Here is a 21710-nt window from a genome sequence, read left to right on the forward strand (position 1 = left end):
AGCAGCAGAGGTAGTAAAGGTTGTGGCAGGAACAACATTTTCTGGAAATCTCAGCCTACAGACTCCCCTGGCACAGGAGAGTGGGCTCAAGCATCTGGTGACAAAGAGGTCACTTTACTAGCCTTGAAACAAAACTTTATTGCTTTTCTCATACTCAGATGTAGGACATGATCCTAGCTCACAGTTCCAGGGCAAAGGGGAGCATTAGTACACTAGAACTTACAGCCAGTGTGGATCAGGGATCCTCCTCACAGTCCCAGGGAAGAAAGAAGTACTTGTGGTCTCTCACAGACCAGAGTATAGGCAAATATACCTCTTCTTGAGTCATACCATCGTGAAAAAACTGAAAAATTAAAAGTTCCTAAAAGGATTTCTGAATACCTGCACAAAACCCCTGAACCTGGATTCACTGCATTCTCTACCCTAGAAAAAGAGTCTTACTTTAACAAAGTCTTAAAAGCTGAGTGATAGGCTGGGAAAATGAGCAAATGATAGAAAAAAATTCCAACCATAGAAAATTACCATGATGACAAGGAAGATCAAAATACACAATCAGAAGAAAATAATAAAGTCAAAGCTTCTACATCCAAAGTATCCAAGAAAAATAAGAATTAGTTTCAGGCAATGGAAGAGCTGCACAGGGTCTTTGAAATCAAGTAAAAGAGGTGGAGGAAAAATTAAGAAGAGAAATGAGAGTGATACAAAAGTAAGTACAAAAAGCTAATGAAGAGGAAAATGACTTAAAAAGCAAAATTAGCCAAATGGAAAAGGAGGTTCAAAAGCTCACCAAGGAAAATAATTCCTTAAAAATTAGAATTGAGCAAATGAAAGCTAATGACTTTATACAAAATCAAAAAACAATAAAATAAAACCAAAAGAATGAAAATATAGAAAACAATGTGAAATATTTTATTGGAAAAACAAATGAACTGGAAAATAAATCCAGGCAAGATAATTTAAAAACCTGAAAGCCATGATTTAAAAAAATCTATTTTACCCTCACATAATTTTCTTTCAATAAATTATTAAAGAAAACTATGTGAGGGTAAAATAGAAATTGAAAGAATCCACTGATCACTCTTGAATGAGGTTCCAAGATGAAAAAAAAGAATATTATAGCCACAAAAATCCAGTTTTAGTACTCATGTTCTCCCAGTGATGCCATGTGGCACTGAATCTTAGGATGTCACAATCAAGGAGAAAAAATATTGCAAGAATCAGAAAGAAATAATTCAAGTATAATGAAACCAAAGTCAAAGGATACACAAGATTTATCAGCTTCTACATTAAAGAATCAGAGGGCTTGGAATATGTTATTCTAGAGAGCAAAGGATTATAACCAAGAATGACCTACCCAGCAAAACTGCGTATAATCCTTCAGGGGAAAAAGTTGGGTCTTTTGTGAAATAGGGGACTTTCAAGCATTTGTGATGAAAAGACCAGAGCTGAATAAAAAAATTTGATTTTCAAATATAGGATTCAGGTGAATCATAAGGGAATAATCAGGAAAGGGAAATCCTAAGGGACTTAATAATGTTAATCTGTTTATATTCCTATATGGGAGTATGATGTGTTACTCATAAAAACTTTCTCATTATTAGGGCAGTTAGGAGGAGTGTATATATAGACAGAGGCACAAATGTTAACTTGAATATGAAGGGATAATACCTTTTAAAAATGAAATTAAGAAGTGAGAGAAGAAAAAGAGAAAGGGTAGAGGAGATGAAGGGGAGGGAGTGAACCTTATTCTTATCAGAATTTGTGTAAAGAGGAAATAACATACACACTCAATGCAATCTACCTTTCCCTGAGAAAAGTAGGAGAGAAAGGGCATAAGAAAAGGGAGATGGGGGAGATGATAGAAGGAAGGGCATATTGGAGACGGGAGTGGTCAGAAGCAAAAATACTTTTGAGGAGAGAGAGGATAAAAGGAGAAAGAACAGAATAAATGGGGAAAATACAGTTAGCAATAGTAAAGTGTCTCTGATAAGAAACAGTGATTTCTCAAACATAGGAAACTGAGTCAGATTTATAAAAAAAAAAAATGAGAGCCATTCCTCAATTGATAAATGATAAAGAGATATGAACAGTTTTCATATAAACTAATCAAGCTGCTTATAAACATACGAAAATGCTCTAACTCACTATTACTGGCTATATGACCATGGACAAGATACTTAACTTTTACTTTACCTTTTTTTAACTTAACTTTTCAGTGCTCAGGTTGCTTTTTATATTATATTATTATATTATATTATATATTTATATATATACATATATATATTATATTTTATATTATAAATTGCAAAATAGTTGTCAGTTTGCATTGTTGTTCGGTCATTTCAGTCATGTCTGACTCTTCATGACCTCATTTGGAGTTTTCTTGGCAAAGTTATTGGAGTAGTTTCCCATTTCCTGCACACAGTTAGTAGAGGGATTTTCTTTATCTGGCACACCCTATCTTGAAGATAATATGGGTTCAGGCAAGGAAATTATTTTTGCATGTGTTTATACACATATGTGTATATCAACATATATGTGTGTATATGTATATTGTGCATATGATGTTTGTTTTTAAAAAGTGGGAGGAGACAATATTATAAAATATACCACTAAAAATGAGACTTAGAAATTATTGCTGATTTACTCCTGTGATTTTGGCCTTTACTCAGGATACATTTTTGTAAGCAATGAAATTAACAAATATACTGAATACATTTAACATAGAAATAGCATCCAATGAATATAGCAATATGATTTAATGTAGGTAAGAAAATATGATTTAATAATGTATTTTTTAATTTCTCATTCCTATTGAGGACATGAATACTTTTAAAAAATTAAACACATTAAAATATATTCAATTGAGGATCTGAGTAATGTGTTTTTTAAAAGAATCTATGGAGAAAGGTAATATTTTCTTATTTATTATAAGCAAAAATTAAAAAATTTCCTACTGAGTCAAATGAATAAACAAATATTTTTGTTAAAAATGAAAAATATGCTTGAAACAGGGGTAGTTTGTTATAGTTTGTAATATTTTTGTCTGAAAAGGTAATTAATAAATACTAGGAAGTGACCAGTTCAGGGGGAGGGGGAAGAATAAAGAGACTATTTCTCCTCAAGATGTTTCCTCTTGTTTATGTGTTCTTCTTGACGTCTAACTGGGGCAAAATGTTTTCCTCTGTGGATTGTTACACTGGGGAAAATTGTTGTATAGTGAAGCTAAGCACTACATTTCCTCTCACTCTTTGGTTCTGAGATTTGTTTGCTGAAGAAAGAGAAATTCTTGTAGATAAAATTTCAATTTGGTTGGGAAACGTTTTGGTACTTTCACTGCATCCTTGTCATGTGAAGAGCTAGTCACCTTTTTTTCCTTTGTTTGCGTTTTCTTTCTCATGTTTGTTTTTTTCCTTTTTGGTATGATTTTCTTACAAAACATGACAAATATGAAAATATGTTTAAAAGGATTGCATGTGTTTAACCTATATCAGATTTCTTGCTGTCTGGGTTTATATCCCCTTCACCTTTCAATGACCTTCACTAAGATTATGTTTAAAAAAAAAAAAAAAAAAAAAAAAAAAAGGTACTTACCTGCCATGGTAAAGGGGTTTTCCTTATCCTAGAATTTCCCTATGTCAAAGAAATCATATACATAGTTTCTATTATTTCTGTAAATTTAATCAAATTTCTAACTCAACTACATGCTTAAAAAACAAAAAAAAAATTCATTTTTCAGTGTTTTGTTGTTCAGTCACTTTTTAGTTATGTCTGACTTTTTGTGACCTCTGTTTTTTTTTTTTTTTTTTTTTTGGCAAAGATACTGGAATGGTTTTTGCCATTTCCTTCTTCAGCTCATTTTATATATGAGGAAACTGAGGTCAACAGAGTTAAGTGACTTGCCCAGAGTCACACAACTAGTGTGTGAGGGCATATTTGAACTCAGGTCTTCTTGACTCCAGTGTTTAGCAAATATAAATAGGCCATCTTTAACAAGTACATTCAAACTGCAGTGTAGGCTTTTCCTTTTGCATTTTTAACTATCATCCAGTGTCACTCAGAAAGAAAGTTTTTATCACATCTTGGAATGATCAAAAAAATCCATCTTCCATTTGTGTTGATGTTGAAAGTCCAGTGACTACTGTTTTTGAAACTGGAGGCCTCTAGTAAATAACCTTGGCAAAAGTAATATTTGATTCTTAGTGCTATATAAATAGGCCATGTAGGCGTGATTATGAACTCATATCTCATCATGTTGAATTATTGTTATTATGTTAATGGTGACAATATCCCTGAGAAACATGCAATTAACTATTTTACTGATTGTCTTAACTATAAGCTTTATTAGCAAATGTTAATATTTTTAGCAGTTACAGTATTTTCTGATAATTTTTTTCTGACCTTGTGAAACATAGTTTATCTCCCATCAAACTTTTTAGCTAACTAATATCATGTAACTCTGGCTCTTTTGGCAACTCTCTGCAAAGCATTTTAAAAGAATTTATAACTTAATCTCTTCTAGTTTTGAAATATAACACCAAAAGATTCCTTTTTTGTATCTTGCTTTTGTCTCTCTTTTATTATAATTTTGGTGGGGAAAAATTATTTCTTAGGGAAAAGACCATATTTTTATGTTTTATGGATTTTCCTAATATAATACAAATCAGTTTTGTAATCTCATGAATTATTATTTTCTTTAGGTGGCTGTTGGGAGAAAATAATCTAGGACATGATTTTATTGATTTTGTATTTTCTATCTTTCCCGTGTGTTAAGGCTTATGTTGCAGAATAGTCTTGACTTTTTGATAGCAGCAAGCCATACTGAATCAAAATAGAACATAAAAGGAAATCTTTCAGTAGAGAAATAATTTTGTCCACTAGCTGACAAATAGAAAATAGAATCACCAAGTAGCAATACAGACATGTCCCCATCTCATGGGATTAATTGTTTCCTTGAAAATAAACTGGATAAACCTGTGTTGCACTTGCTTATGATTCTCTCTTCCATCACCAAATGCTGGAACCCCATCCCTGAAAAAAGCTTAATGTCTTATTATCTCTACATTACATACAGAGGAAACCCTTAATAATACATGTTAAATTTTTTAACTATCCTTATTCTTCCCTGAGGCCAATCTTCTTTCATCTATGCATCTTTTTCCCAATCTCATTTGTTCTAGAATTTTTACCTTGGATTCTTTTCTTCCATTTCATGCATCTTGAACTCATGTCTCAAATCTTTTCCAATATCTATATTAGCAAAATTATTACATAATAAAGGTTTTTGCTTTTTCTCTTTCCTAAATGATGTGTGCATTTTAACAATTATCTTCAGTAAATAATATTTTACTCCTGTTCTCTAAGCTTTAGCTATCTTATCTGTAAAATTAGGGATTTGGATTAGATTAGTGCTTCTTAATCTGGACCTCTTTGTCATTGACCACTACTCAGAATAATATTTTAAATTTATGCAATAAAATACTTATTACCAAGGATAGGGTACCAGTACATAGGATTATACTAAAATAGGTGTAAGGGTTTTTTGTTGTTGTTGTTTTTTGTTTTTTACAAAAAAAGTACTTGGACCCCAAGTTAAGAACCTTGCACCAGATAATTTCTAAAAGTCCTTCAAGGCATTATCATTTCTATTTTTCTTTCACTCAATATCATTCTAATGATGAGAATTTGGAATACACTATACATCCCCACTAGGGGATGACCTTGTGGAGTTCTAAAATTTCCTTAAATAGGTTCCAGTCACTGCTTTGGCCATTTAGGCCCTTCTTGTTTTTAATTCTTCCTGCTTCTTCTACATTCCCCAGGCCTTCTTCCTCAACACAAAAAAATCTAGAATGGAATATTTGTTGAAAAGAATATAGACTTTAAACAATTAGATAAAAAGGAAAACCGTTGTTGCAATTGATGTTAGTTCAAATTAGACAATGTCCTTCCCCTTCAGAAGGTAGGAAAACATTGTCTTTCTGGCAATAGAGTAATCAGAGACTCTAGAAATTCATCAGCTCTAAGAATTAAGGGAGAGTAGATAATGGGAAAGTTGAAGAACTAGGAAAGAATTGGGGAAAGTCCCTGGGAAAAAATCTCTCTGGTCACAGAATTAATTGAATTAAATTCTAGTTTGAATGATAGGGGAGATATTTGTCTAAGTGAAGACAGAACTGATAATTTTGGTTGCAGGTACTACTTTCTGTGCTACTTATTTTCATTAAGAACTTGAAATACAAATTAGAAGTTGTTGAAAAGCCTTTTATATTTAAAGGGGAAGACAGATGGAGAGAGAGAGAGGGGAGAGAGAGAGAGAGAGAGAGAGAGAGAGAGAGAGAGAGAGAGAGAGAGAGAGAAGGAGGAGAGGAGAGAGAGGGAGAAAGAGAGAGAGGGAGGGAGGGAGGGAGGGGCTGCATGTTTTACTTGCAGGAGTAAGTTTTTAAATTGGTAGATTTTGGGGTTTTCTGAGTAGGCTTTTTATTTTGTTTTGTTTTGCTTTAATCAATTTCAAAACTTTTATTCTCAGTGTTGATTTGCCTACTGAGAAATGTCGTCCTTATTGAGCTAATAAAATTTTGCCTAATTTTATGTCAGTAAAATAGAGTTTGGAACACAATAATAATTGATGAGTTGGAAATTTTGAATGTTCAAGATGGAAGGCATTCTTAACAGCAGAGTTCTTTATATACTTATGCATTCCATCATTATTTTACTTATTTTATATCTGTTATATTTCTTCTTATGAGATAGAAAACTCATTGAGATCAGGAACCATGTCTCATTTGTCAGTATTTAATAGTTGCTTGTAGGTGCTCAGTATATATTTTTGGTTGAATGAATAAGTGAATGAATCAACTAATAGGATCTCTCATTTCACATATTAAGAAATTGAAACCTCAATGAGGTAAATTATTTGAGAGCATGTAATTAGTGGAAGAAGAGAAAATTTAGGTCTTCTGACTGCAAATTGTATTACTACTCTAATACTATTACTACTACTGCTGCTGCTGCTACTGCTACTATTTCTGCCTCTTCTTCTCCTCCTCCTCTTTCTTTTTTCTTCATTTCTTCCTCCTTTCCAGAATGATCCCTTCCCCTTGACAAAGAAATACATCTACGTAAAAATATCAAACTGTAACAATAGTACATCCTAGTAGTCCGCCTGTATCCTGAATGTGAGAGAAGATGTATGTTTTGTTATCCCTTTTTTAGGACTTTCATTTTTTTATCCCTGTCTTCAACCTTCATTTTGGTGACCTTTTTTTATATTATTATAGTTTTATACACACACACACACACACACACACACACACACACACACACACACACTACTCTCTTGCTTCTGTTTATTTCACTCAGCATCAGCTCACACAGGTTTTTCTGAAGCTCTCCCCTCTATCATTTCTTCCAGTACAAAGTATTCCATAGTATTCATATACCATAATTTGTTTAGTCATCTCCCAAATGATGGTCATTCCCTCAGTTTCTAATTCTTTGTCACCAGAGTAAGAACAATGGAAATAAAAAAAAAAAACCTGAGGTTTCATTATGTAAACTTGCAAAGAAAATAAAAAATGGGAATAGTCAATATTGAAGAAGCTTTGATTCACTCTTGAGAGGGCTTTGAAACTATCTAGTTATTCAGGATATAAATCTGGAATTATCTAAGAGAAATTACTAAATTATCTATACTTTTTAATCCAGCATCCCTACAGCTAATCACAGGGAAGTCAAAGACAGATACAAAAATCCAATATATCCCCAAATATTAATAATATTCTTTGTGACAGTAAATGTTGATGTCAGCATAAATGAAGGGATGGACAAAAAATACTGTGGCATATGACTATAAAATATAATAATATTGTATATTAAGAAATGACTAAATGAGAAATTCAGCCTAGGAGGATACCTGGCACATAATAGGTGTTTAATGATTTTTTTAATAGATTGAAAACAATCTTCCTCTGAATCACAGGGATTTTTTTTCATTCTTCACTATGACCTAGTATATTGCCTCATACATATATAAATGTATTGAATGCATTGAATTGAATGAATTGAAATGCATAAATGGGACTTGAGCATTATCACCCACCTGTGACTTCCTTCCTTTGGTGTTTTTTCCTAGGAACCTTTTATGATTCTTCAATTTCTTGCCCTTCCTCCAATAGCTCCTCATCTTGCTGCAAATAGTATTGGATCTCCCCAATACTTAAAAAGCCTTTTAATTATAATTAATAGTTGCATAGCACCTTAAAGTTATACCAAGTTACTTAATTTAACTTTCATTTCTATGAGGTAGATACTCTAGACATTATCCTCATTTTATAGGTGAGGAAATTGTTCTGTAATCATATAGTTTTAGTTTTAAACTGAGGTCATCCAGATTTCAATCCTAGCATTCTACTGTGCTATGCTATTTTCCAGCAAGCTACAATCTCATTCCTCTCCTCTTCTGAGATTATTACCAGACTCCTTTAAAAAGGTGTCTACTCTCTTCTCAAGTCCTTGAAGTCTCATTTCTGTACTCCAGTAATTCTGTTCACACTATTCTTCAAAGGTATCATTTTCTTCCTAATTTTGAAATCAAATAGCCTTTTTTGAGTCCTTATCCTTAAACTTTCTAAAGTTGATGAACAATTTTTCTAGATATTCTCCCCAATTTACTTCAAATACCAACAGTCACTGGTTTTTCTCCCATATCTTTAGTTAGTTCTTTATGTCTTTTACTGACCCTTTTTCTTCTGCCCAACCCCAAATTCTCTTTCTTCATTCTCTCTTTTCAATCTAATTTGCTGCCATGACTATCACAGAAGACTCCCAAATGGAGTCACAAAGAGTTGGACAGGAATAGAAAATAACTGAGCAACAATAAAATCTTTATCTCTATCTTTGACTTCTTTTTCTCAGGCTCCAGACTCACATCTTCAACCATCTTCAGGGCATCTCTATATAAATGTTTTGCTAACATCACAAACATAACAGACTCCAAGTTGAACTTTTTACCTCCTTCTCCTCAATCTGCTCTTCTTTGGATTTCATAGTTTCTGTCACTAGTATTGTCATTCAGCTAGAACCCCTAAATTTGAAATCTTGTTATCTTTTATTCTTCTTTCTCTCATGTCTGATCAGTTATCAAGCCTAATTTCCATTTCCACAAACTGAGTCAAATCTACTCCCCTGCTCTCTGTTACCCCTGCTATCATCCTAGTAATAGTCTTAGTTATCACTCACCTGGTTTTTCTATTTCCATTCTCTTCCTCATTCAAAACATCTACACATTGCTATCAGATTGTCTTCATTATGCACAAATCAGTTAGACTTCTCACTTCTCATTCCTCTGTCCAGAATCCTTAAATGGTATCTTATTTTAATTCACTGCAACTCAAATGGGTCTACACATATTTATTTTCTGAGTGAAGTTCAAATTCTTTGGTTGGCATTCCAATCTCTAGAGCAAAGTTTCTTAAACTATGAATTATGACCCTATATAGGGTTTTATAACTGAATGTGGGGATCACAAAACTATGATTTATAATCAATAAATGTTTATATATATATATATATATATATATATATATATATATATATATATATATATATATATATACTTACACACACATATATACCTATATATCTGGGATCATTAAAAATTTCTCTAGAAATTTCTTAAGCCAACATACCTAGTCATCTTTATCTCCTACTTCCCTTGGTATATAAACCACTTGAGCTGAATTTCATGCTTGCTGTCCCTATATAAACTTTGTAGTCTCCTTTCTGTAGTCTGTTTTACATTCTTTGAATACCTTCTGCACCAAATCCCCAGTTACCTTTCTTTAGGTGGGTTTGGTGTGGTGTAGTGTAGTGGTGTTTACATTTACAGAAAACATTCAATACTAAGTTTTTATCACTAAGCTTGACTCTGATGATACCCAGATATAAACAAAGTAATCACTGTGCTTTAGGAACTGTACAATCTATAAGAAAAAAAAATTTTGGAAGGGATCAATCAACAAAAAGTTATTTTGATTTTGCCTACTTGTCTTTTGGGGAAATAAAACAGGATTTTCTGGATGGCGGATTCTGTTATATTGAAGAGGTTCTGGTGTGTCCTGAGACTTGATAATGTTTGTACAATGTCACTTACAAAGTAAATTTCTATAGAGGATATCTCTTCTATTTGGGCAATGCTATTTGGCCAACATAGTTATTCTTTTATGTCCCTCTTACTCAGAGGGCTGGCAAACAAATTTATCTCTATGATTGTATCTATCAAAAAATCTTAATGTTTTTATAGGAGACTTCTTATTGGAAGAGAGCTTTTAAGACTTCATTTGGCTCTACTGAGTCAATTTTTAAATATAATAAACACATAATAAATTATTCAATATTTCATCTTCCACATCTTTGTCAGTTGTGTAACTATGAAAATATGGTGCAATATAGAATTGTTTTCATATACAAAAGTTCTAATGCCTCTCCTTAGTCATATAAAGTCAGAACCATTACCTTATGTTAGTATCTTTATCAGTACTTAGCATAGCATTGTATATGTAGTAGATGCTGTGTGATACTGGGTAAATAATTTAACCTCTCAGCCTCAGTTTTCTCACTTGTAAAATGGGGATAATAGTACTTAGTTCAGTGTTATTATGAGGCTCAAGTGAGATTTTACATATGTGTGCATGTGATTTTAAAACCTCAATATATTATATAAATATTAGCTATTGTTATTGATAAATACTTAGTGAATTGAATTAAGTTAGTCACCCCAGAGAAGCAAAGACTAAGAAATCTAAATATGTGTTGGAAGTTATACTTTTTATTTATGTTTTCTTTATTCCTGGGCAAATGCTGCTATCCATTTGTATTAATAGAGTTAATGTGCAAGAATCTATGCAGAAAGTAGAGTTTACTACCCATCCTTTCAAGGACTGGTTAAACTAGACTACTAACCTTGCTCCTTAGAAGTACCTTTTTGTGTTCTGCTATCTTGGTATCAACAAAAGATTCTTTTATATTAGAGAAATAAATATACCAAGTGACACTATGAGAAGTATTTGAACCAATTTGCAATAACTTGTGATTATCCCTAAAGTTTCTTCCAGTCTGAATCCTATCCTCCTTTTGAGTTACTAGTAGAACAAATGGTTTTGAAAACTGTGAGCAGTGAAATCAAGCAGATTTAGGCTTTTGTTTCCCATGGATGGTTTTTGAGCCAAATTCTATAGATTATGTATTCCATCTGGGTGGTCAGAGTTCACTTCCATCAATCAGTATTGTTCTGGGTCTGCCAAAATACGGGCTTTATAAAGGTTCGCAGTAACTCATAAGAAAAATAAAAACCTGAGTTATATTTACCTTCCTGAATACTTCCGAAATATCTTCATAAGGAATTTAAATGTGAAGTCTTCTATGCAGACAGTTATTGGCTGCCAAGCAGAAACAAGAAAGGAACAGGAACTGTATGTCAATGGAAAAGGAGGTCATAGGTTCAAGGAGCCTGAGCATGCTCTGTTTATTTTCAGAAAGGCAGAAGAGCTGCATTACTGATATCTAGCCACCAAAACATCCCAAAAATATTTGGATAAAATTTCAGGAATGTGAGAAAAATGAATATTCTGGGGAAAAGCCCAGAACAGATTTTACCACAGTTACTGCATACTGGAACACAAATCAGATTTAAAATATTTTATAGATAGGGAAGTTAAACTGTTTTTGTCAGTGAGCTACTATTAAACACTAAATTGAATGTTGAACATTGTTCAATAAACAAAAAAAGCAAAATGAAATAGTAAGGAAAATGTGAAAAATTTAATTACTTTTTGCTAGTTATAATAGCTAGCATCTATTTCTTTTTTTTTTTTAATTCATTTTTCCAAATTATCCCCTCCCTCCCTCCACTCCCTCCCCCCGATGGCAGGTAATCCCATACATTTTACATGTGTTACAATATAACCTAGATACAATATATGTGTATAAATACCATTTTCTTGTTGCACATTAATTATTAGCTTCCGAAGGTATAAGTAACCTGGGCAGATAGACAGTAGTGCTAACAATTTACATTCGCTTCCCAGTGTTCCTTCTCTGGGTGTGGTTATTTCTGTCCATCATTGATCAACTGGAAGTGAGTTGGATCTTCTTTATGTTGAAGATTTCCACTTCCATCAGAATACATCCTCATACAGTATTGTTGTTGAAGTGTACAGTGATCTTCTGGTTCTGCTCATTTCACTCAGCAACAGTTGATGTAAGTCTCTCCAAGCCTCTCTGTATTCCTCCTGCTGGTCATTTCTTACAGAGCAATAATATTCCATAACCTTCATATACCACAATTTACCCAACCATTCTCCAACTGATGGACATCCATTCAACTTCCAGTTTCTAGCTACAACAAAAAGAGCTGCCACAAACATTTTGGCACATACAGGTCCCTTTCCACTCTTTAGTATTTCTTTGGGATATAATCCCAATAACAGCAATAGCATCTATTTCTTAATCACCTCTATCTTTCAAATTTTTTGGAACATTGAATTGTTCATATAATAAAGTTGTATATAGATATTGTTTCCATTGGGTTATTTTTTTCTTTTTCTTTTTTCCAAATTTCGGGTTTAGAAAATAAAAACCAAATACAGCTTATCTATTCAACTTAGGTAAATTTTTATTCATTCTACATATATAGTAAAAAAAGAATCCCAAGTAAAATATAACTAGCTTCAATATTACCTATATTTGTCTACTTATATGAGTGTATATAGGTTAGTAACTATAGGTTAGTAATGGGACACTGTGCTTGTCATGCAGGTATCAGTTGGAATTTTATTTCTGCTATTAAGCTGTGCATCCTTGAGTAAATCACTTAACCCTGCTTAACTTCAGTTTCTCCATTTGCAAAATAGGGATAATAAGATTTGCACTATTAATCTAGCAGAATTATTATGAGGATCATAAAAGTGCTCTGTAAATTGTAAAGTACAATAAGTATAAGTTATTGTTAGTAAAATTTTAATCTAACTGTAGTCTATTAATACACAATTCCATGATTATTTGTGGAATAAGTATAGCCACCCTCATCCTTTTCTCTCACTCCTCTACCCTCCCTAGGCTACTATAACAATAGCACCAAAGTGGCTGTGAAAACTCTGAAGCCAGGAACCATGTCTGTACAAGCATTTCTAGAAGAAGCCAATCTCATGAAAACACTTCAGCACGACAAGTTAGTGAGACTTTATGCTGTAGTTACCAAAGAGGAGCCCATTTATATCATTACAGAATACATGGCAAAAGGTAAGCATCTACAATTTATCCCAGTAAGTGTATTTTAAATCGCATTAAACAATTCCACCAAAGTCCCATATCGATCCCTCTTCATGACATGGGAAAGACCTCAAGTTCTCAAAGTCAAGTTAGTAATACACAAATTCTAGAAAATGTCAGTAAATAAGTGGGACCAGTTTTGAGGGCAAGTATTTATTGTCAGTGTACCAATGAGGGAAGCTTATTTTGCCTACCAAATTATGAATGTTTTCTTGGCTATGGGAATTGATTCATCTATGTTGACTAACCCAAAGACCATCTATTAAGACATGAAGTAGCGGGACATGTAACAATCATGTATATTTGGAAATATTGAAAAATCTGATACTCATTTTCTTAGATTAATATCCAAATAGGAGTATTTTTGTTGTATAGTTTTAAAATGTGAACTCTATATTCCCAAACTAGTTAATTTTGTATCTTTTTGTATTATCTATGGACCTTGATAATTCACTGGTTCTACCACCTTAATATAGGCTTTCAACCATTTGTCTATATAACCAGATATATACATAAAATATACACACATACCTATATATACATGCATATATATATATATATATAAACATAGGTAGATATATAGATATATCTTTTCATTCTGTGCAATCCTTATCCATTTTCTTTTATCAATCTTAGATAAAGGACAAGGTAGCTTGAAGGTATTAGTGAAAAACTTAAGTTCCCATGCTTATTATGCCTAGTTCTTGTTATTTGACAAGACCTTCCTTTTCAAAACCTTTAATGATTTAGTAATAGTTGTAAATCTTATTGAAGCTTACTTAACTCAATATTTGATATATTTCTGGTATCCTTTGGCTTGCCTATTATGATTACTTTGAATTTTGTGGGGTTCTCTGATTCATTGCTGTATTATATTATTGGAAGAATTGATGTTTTAAGAAATAAGCTTTGGTGGCAGGAAGTAGCAAGCAACTCTAATATTTTAAAATTTCAATTTCTTTAATCATCCAGCAGAGTCTTATTCTTGTGAAATTAAAAAAAAAAGATGAAAAACTATAAAGCAATCACCTAATTGCTTTCTTCATATGTCTACCCAGAAATAAAATTACTGAGAAATGGTCAGATGGACCAGAGAACAGCTGTAGGGGAAAAATGAAATAAATGTATTAATATTATTGAGAAATTAAGAAGTCCTGGGAACAATGATGAAATGGTTAAATTGTTGTCATTGAGCTAATCAGAAATGTTACTGTTCATATTAATAATGCTAGAGATCAATCAACCAAAATCAGTCCAATTTTCAGAATTCTGTGCTTTTTTTGGGCGGGAAAACTTCCCCTTCTGTTGCAGGATCCTACTCCTCTTCAAACCAGATTCATTTTACTTTAGTAGAAATTCAGTAGTTTAATCTAAACCAGAAAACAAAACTATCAATTTACAGAAATCTTGATTTAGAAATGGGTAATTGAGCCCATCTAATTGAAATTCTTCATTTTTATTGACAAGGAGTTTGAAGGAGTCAAGGAGTACTTACCCAAACCAGAATTAGAACCCAAATCTTCTAGCTTTAAATTCAGCACTCTGTTCACTTCACCATGCTGCTTACCTAATCATAATAATTCCCTAATAATAATATTAATATTAAAAATGGGAGGGGTGGGAGAAGGAAACATGATGATTTTTATTTTTGTATTGTTTTTATTGGAGCATTCAGAAAATGTAATAGCTAATAGTCATTTAGCTTTTAGACAAGACTAACAGAAACTAAGAAACACCAAGATACAGAAATAGTCATAGATAGATGGAGAAACAGAGACACATAAATAGTATTAGAAAAGCAGAGACAGAGGGAATATCTATCCATAAAATTTAAGAGTGGACCCCCCCCCAGGGCAGGGAGAAATAGCACTGACTTCTTATTCTGTAAACAGGGAGTTTGCTGGATTTCCTGAAGAGTGATGAAGGTGGAAAATTGCTGCTTCCAAAGCTAATTGACTTTTCAGCACAGGTAAATTTACTAAAAATTTAAGCATGTGCTAGTTTATGAATATTTTCTATCCTTGAATTTTGTGATGGATATTGTAAAATGTATTATTCTAGGGAGCCAGATTTCCTTTCAGTATTTCCCCATGTAATAGCCATGTAATGGCCTTGGGGAAATGTACATTCAAATCCTTAGGAGAAAAGAAAAATGGTTATTTCTGAGTGGTTGTATTAATGTATTAAATATGCTTATTCTTCAGACTAGTAGAACTGGATTACCCATGATTTCATTTTATTTTTATGGAAATGAGAGTTATTTTGTATGTTCTTATAAAGAGCTTTTTTAGAGTCATAGTTTCAGACATCTTCCCTTAGGGCAATTAACCTCTTTTTAGTCACTTCCACACCTGGAAAAATGAGAAAAATAGAACTGAATTGCTTTCCTCATGGGGAATTTATGAGAACTAATTGAATGCTAGTCAATTAAAGCACCAAATTATACAAACACATGTCTGCTACTGGTACTACCAAGCTGACTAGTTCATATTTTCAAGAAAACAATGATAATTGAAGGGTTTTTTTCCCATTTCTTCTTGTATACTAGAGTGACTAGTCACATGTTTCTTAGAGATTTTAATTGAGCTGTAATCTTTCCAATAGTGGCCACTATTTTTTGTTTACTTGTTTTTTTTAAATATAATATATGTGAGTATAGATGAAAGCAGAAGCAATTTGCAAATACACCTGACTTCCTGTTAACATAGCATATTTTTGAAGATTTCTCCATAACTGTTGACTTCTGACAGTTTCCTTATGTCTTTCAGATATATAGAGAGTTTTGTGTTTGTTTAATCCTCTGTATTGATGTATATGATGATGTGTGAAGGGAAGGCCATTTTCCTTATATTGAATTGTTACAATCTTATCTTAAGAAAGTATAAAGTAACCTAAAACAAAATTATTAAAATTCTGGGAGAAATATATTTTTCATTTTTTATCTCCTGCCCTGTCCCCCTTTATTTCTCCTTAAGACCTTCATCTCAAAAGCATTTTACAGGAAAACTCTGAAAAGGATCTTTTGTAAATTACAAATCATATTCATAGGAAATGATATGGTGATGTTGGTTACTATGCAGGATACATTTTACCAACATCTTTAATTCAATAATATATGCAATTTAATATTGGACAGGAGTTTTAGCTATTAATTATAACCAAGGGATTGGGAAGTTTTAATGAATCACCACTATTAATGTAGGTTAGGGTTGAACAGAGGAAGTAAACCTTGCTTCTCTTCACAGCCATACATACCACCATTGCTGACCTAGTTTAAGTAGCTTCAGATCTGAATGAGAAATGATTTGTCAGAGGTCAGAATATAAACAGTACCCTTCTACAGTGGGTATATGGGGCCAAGTAGGTATTCTGAGATGGTGACCTATCAGGACACATCTGTGCTATCATAAGGGATGAATGGAAAAGCCCCTTGATGCCATGCTAAAGTGGGAGGATGGAGTTATATACAGTCTTTCATAGAAAAATGCTAGGCACTGGAAATCCAGAAATAATGGAATAATCCCTCTCTTCAAGGAGCTTACAAGTATATTTTGGGTGAAAAAAAAACAAGAAAATGTTTCTCCTTCATAATTTCCCTCTCATTTCATTCCCCTCCCTCCCTCTGCTTTGAGCAGAATCTGTACCAGTTATTCCTAACTTTTTCCTATCCTTTACAAAGTCCCATCAGTCACCTTGCCACATCAGTTCTCTCTCCTAAATACTTCTTTCATTGTTTGCCTTCTCTCCATTCATACCACCATCATTAAGTTTCGACCCTTGTCACCTCTCAGCTAGACAATTGTAATAGTTTAATTGATCTTCCTGTTTCTCTTCTTTCCGGTCTGTTCTTCACAGAACTTCCAGATAGATACTTCTCATTCAGAGGTCTGATCATGTCACTCCCATGCTCAAGAAATTCTAGTGGGTTCCTGTGTATGTTAGAACAAAATACAAATTCCTCTGTAAATAGATGGAACATTTAAAGCCCTCTAACCTACCGTGCCAAACTTATTTCATACTACTTCCCTTATATTCTAGAATGTTGCATTCTTTACACACAAAATTCCTTCTCTTAACTTTAGGTCTTTGTATAGATTGTCTCCTATGCCTAGACTACCTTCTTCTTTCTTCTCAGCTTCTTGCAATCTCTGGTTTTTCTCAAGGTTTAACACAAGGCCTCTTCTGATTGTTCCTAGTTTCAAGTAGGTCAACAAGCATTCAACATTTATTATACTTAATGTACGTTACTTTCTTCCAATAGAATGTAAGTCTCTGTATAACAGGGACTATTTTGTTTTTGTTTTTTGAATCTCTGGTACCTACTACAACTCCTGGACCATTGTAGGCTTTTAAATACTTGTTGAATGAATGGAAGAATGTTAATTGAAGTTTCTCTAAATAGAATGTGATTTTGGCACAGTGGATAGAGCACTGGCCATAGAGTCAAGAAGAGTTCAAATCCAGCCTCAGATATTTACTAGCTATATAATTTGGGCAAGTCACATAACCCTGATTGTCTCCCATAAAAAAAATAAGTAAAATTCACTTTGTCTGAATATATAAAGGGTTAAACTGCAGAAACATCCTACTGGTTGTTTCTGAATAGGGTAAAGAGCAAGGAAAGCTAGTCAGAACTCACTCTTATATGTCCTTAAAGAATACCTGTCAAGTACTCATGTTTTATTTATCAGATTCTCAGATGCTTATATAATTCTGTCTTTGTTATCTTTCTCTGGTCTTCCCACTAAAAATATCAGGGAAAAGACAGAAATGCTTAGATAAATTATGGTGCTTAAGTTCTGGGGGAAACTAATACATAGCAATTTAGATTGCATAATATCTTACCAGTCTTTCTTTGCTTCCACAATAACCATCAACATAGAATTGGGAAATTCTGTAGCATACATGAGATTACAGTCAAAATGTTTTCAGATTTCCCAATAAAAGTTTAAGTATATCAAGTTGAGAGTGTGATGGGAAGAAAGAGGACGGTTTGTCTGAATAAACAAAGTATAATTTTGATGAGGTTGTCTATTATAGGGCGAGTTGCAGAGAACTGTTCCCCAAAGCTCTATGGTTCATCTACCCTCCTCGCAAGAAGAAACCTTAGATTCTTCAGTCCACAATTTCCCCTCCCCTCCCCAATGGAAACAGGAAGTTGGGTGAATACACATTACAACATCACACTGTATGAGCCATGATGTCATCACTTCCTGATTTTGAATAGTTAGGGAAGGAAAAGCTTTTCTGATATTCAGGAGTAACCTCTTCCCAACTTGACTTCTAGCCCTTTTGGCCAAAACCCTTTTCCTTCCAGTATGACACTAACTAGGTCATTCCTAATTCTAATCAGATTTGCTATAGAGCTTCACTTATCCTGCAAATAAAAGGGATACTTTCATTCTTCTTTCAGTGAAAAGAGAGATTATTTCCTTATTAGAGAGACCAAGCCCTGAGGGAGTTTTATGTTCTCAGCACATAGATGCTATATGTACTTCTCACTTCTAGTTCTCCTTTTTAAAAATAGATGCTTTATTGATGCCTTTTTTATATCACTATCACTTCCTGAAACCCTTCCTCCCCTATCACCACTGCCTTTGAATCTTCTCTTGTACAAGTTACCCAATCTGTAAACATTTATTAGACTTCTTCTATGTGTCAGGTACAAACCTGGATATAGTTGACAACATGTGTCTTATTTAGTACTTTTTAATAACATACAGATTTAGAGCTAGTAGAATACAATTTCCTCATTTAACAGAAGAGAAAACTGAAACTTAGAATGGTAAAATACCTTTCCCAAGACCACATATGTAATACGTGGCTTTGAACCCTGGTCAACTCCAAATCCACCATTCATTCTCTTGAATCACTTCTTTGCTGAGAAGGATGAGTTTTCCCTCACCAGCTTTCTTTGTCATCAAAATTGTTTATTAGAGTTGTGGTGTTTTTCAATAATGTTTTTTTTTGACATTATTGTAGTCACTGTGTAAATTGTTCTCTTGGTCTATTTACTTCAATCAATACCAGCTCAAGTGATTAACTGACAAATATTTATTAAGCACTTACTATGTGTTAGGCACTGGGGATACAAAAGCCAAAAAACTGAAATAATTTTTTCATATATATCTTCTTGCTGTGCAACATTATTCAATTACACTAATAGGTTGAAATTTATTCAACATTTTCACAGCTATTGGGCATCTTAATTTCTAATTTTTGATTGCTTATTTGTAAAAACAAAAATGCTGCTAAATATTTTTGTGTATATGGAATCTTTCCTTCTAGCTTTGACTCTCTTTAGGTGTTTCTCTAATATATTTATTGGAATCAAATGGTATGTACAATTTAATTACTTTTCTAGCAAAGTTCCAAATTGTTTTATTGACTATTTGGAATAATTTCAAACTACATCATAGATCTTTAAATATTTATCATTTTCTTCTTTTTATCATTTTCATCATTTTTGCCAATATGATATGGATGAAGTAAAATTTTAGAGCTCTTCTAATTTTTATTTATAAGCATGGTTCTCAATACCTGTGAGGACTTGTTTAAGCAGTAGGGGATAAAAAAAGAGTAATCATACAATCACAAAGCTATATAGAATTAGAAAAGTTTGAAATCACCTTATCTGTATTCCTCTTTTTTAATGGACCAGAAAGATAAAACTAATCATTAAGAGTGTCATAATTTATAGAATGAGAGGATAGACTTTTTTTCTGTCTTAATTCTCGAACCTTCTCTTTATGAATTATTTCCTCTGCATCTTGTATATATGAAGCTTGCTTTGTATATATTGGCATATTGTTTTCTTCATTAGATTATAGATTCCTTGAGACTGTCTTTTATCATTTTTTGGTATTCCTAGCACTTAACATATTGTCTGACACATAATAGGTGTTTAATAAATGTTAATTGATTATTGAAATCTGATCTGGTCAAAGCATATTTCAAGAATTATGCTCAATTTGCACCATCACATTTTAGGAATAGCCTTCATAAATTAGAGCTCATTCGGAAGATGGTGATCAGAATAATGAGAAGAATAAACTTTAGGCCATTTGTAACATGCCCTCCTGGCAGTTACAATTACTATTCTGCCCTAGGCCCAACAGAGTACCTTTGACCACTGACCTTTGCAGTGTCAACTCTATCCAGCTCACCTCCTCTGAGGCCTTCAAAGGTCTCTGGCCACGATCTCTTGAATCTATAGCTTAATAACCAGTAGCACGCTCAAGAACAGCCACATGTAATCTTAAAAGCCTACTCACATAATGGAGGAACTGGGGGTGGGGGAAATAATGGGGATAAGATAACTGTTTTCAAGTAACTGAGGGATTTCCAAGTAGAAAAATTATGCTGATTGGTCCTTGAGGGCAGAAATAGAAACAATGGCAAGATTGGCAGAGATGCAATTCTCAGTAAGGAAAAATGTCCCAATAATTAGAGGTGACTACAAAGTGGGGAAATGGATATAACATGTAATATTTAGAGTGAGGAAGATCCGAGTTTAAATCTTACCTCAGACACTCACATGTTTTATTCTGGGTAAAGTCACTTCACCTTTCTTTATCTGCAAAATAGGAATAATAAAAGCACATACCTCCCAGGTAATTACGAGGATAAAATGAGATCAAATGTTGTTGTTATTTAGGATTGGCCCATCAGGTAGTGATGAGTTCCTTCATTCTAAGTAGATGAACATTTGTCATTGATGGTTGGAGAGGGATTCTGGTTCACTTCAGACTGTGTGAAATGTCATCTAGAATTGTGTTAAATGTACCTGAGATATAATCCAAGTCCAAGATTCTGTGATATGATCCAAGTCATACAATCATTTAAAGGAATGATTCCCTAAAGCTGAAGTATCATAGCAAACAATGGAGAAAAGCTACACAGGGCTTTTGACTACAAGTAGGTCAAAAATGTCAAAATTAAGAAATCTGGTTTCTAGAAGGGATTCAGGATGAATTAGGCAAGAACATACTAACTGAATTCTGTTGATAAAAACACAGGAGATTTGTTGTGATTGACAATGTTTGGGAATTACTGATCAAAAGCATCAGTTTTTACTTAGAAGTTCATTTCACTGAAAAGAAGACAGTTAATTCATTTCTAGATGCATTTAATTGGGAAATATTTAACAAGATATATAAAAATACAAAAGAATATAAATGTTAATATGTTTTCTAAGTCATTCTGTAGGCCATAGAGATCTTTGTGTATGATTTAGTACCCATTATTTCTATTTGCATTTGACACCATGATTCATACCACCTGAATTAAAGCCATATTGCCACCTAGTGTCAGCATAACCTAATTGCAATAAAAGTATTAAAAACAATATAGGTTGGGTTTGCTATATTATCATTAAGGGT

At 33.1% G+C, this 21710-nt stretch overlaps 1 protein-coding gene across 2 annotated transcripts in view; it reads left to right on the forward strand.

The window, feature by feature from the left end:
• LYN (LYN proto-oncogene, Src family tyrosine kinase) overlaps positions 1-21710 on the forward strand; it is a 130185-nt gene that overhangs the window by 82518 nt on the left and 25957 nt on the right. For both annotated transcript variants that reach the window (XM_074278535.1, XM_074278544.1), the window contains 2 exons: positions 13117-13299; positions 15222-15298. In XM_074278535.1, coding sequence (XP_074134636.1) covers positions 13117-13299; positions 15222-15298 — 260 coding nt within the window. The remainder of the gene's footprint in view (positions 1-13116; positions 13300-15221; positions 15299-21710) is intronic.

Source organism: Sminthopsis crassicaudata, chromosome 1, assembly GCF_048593235.1.
Source record: "Sminthopsis crassicaudata isolate SCR6 chromosome 1, ASM4859323v1, whole genome shotgun sequence".
Taxonomy (NCBI): domain Eukaryota; kingdom Metazoa; phylum Chordata; class Mammalia; order Dasyuromorphia; family Dasyuridae; genus Sminthopsis; species Sminthopsis crassicaudata.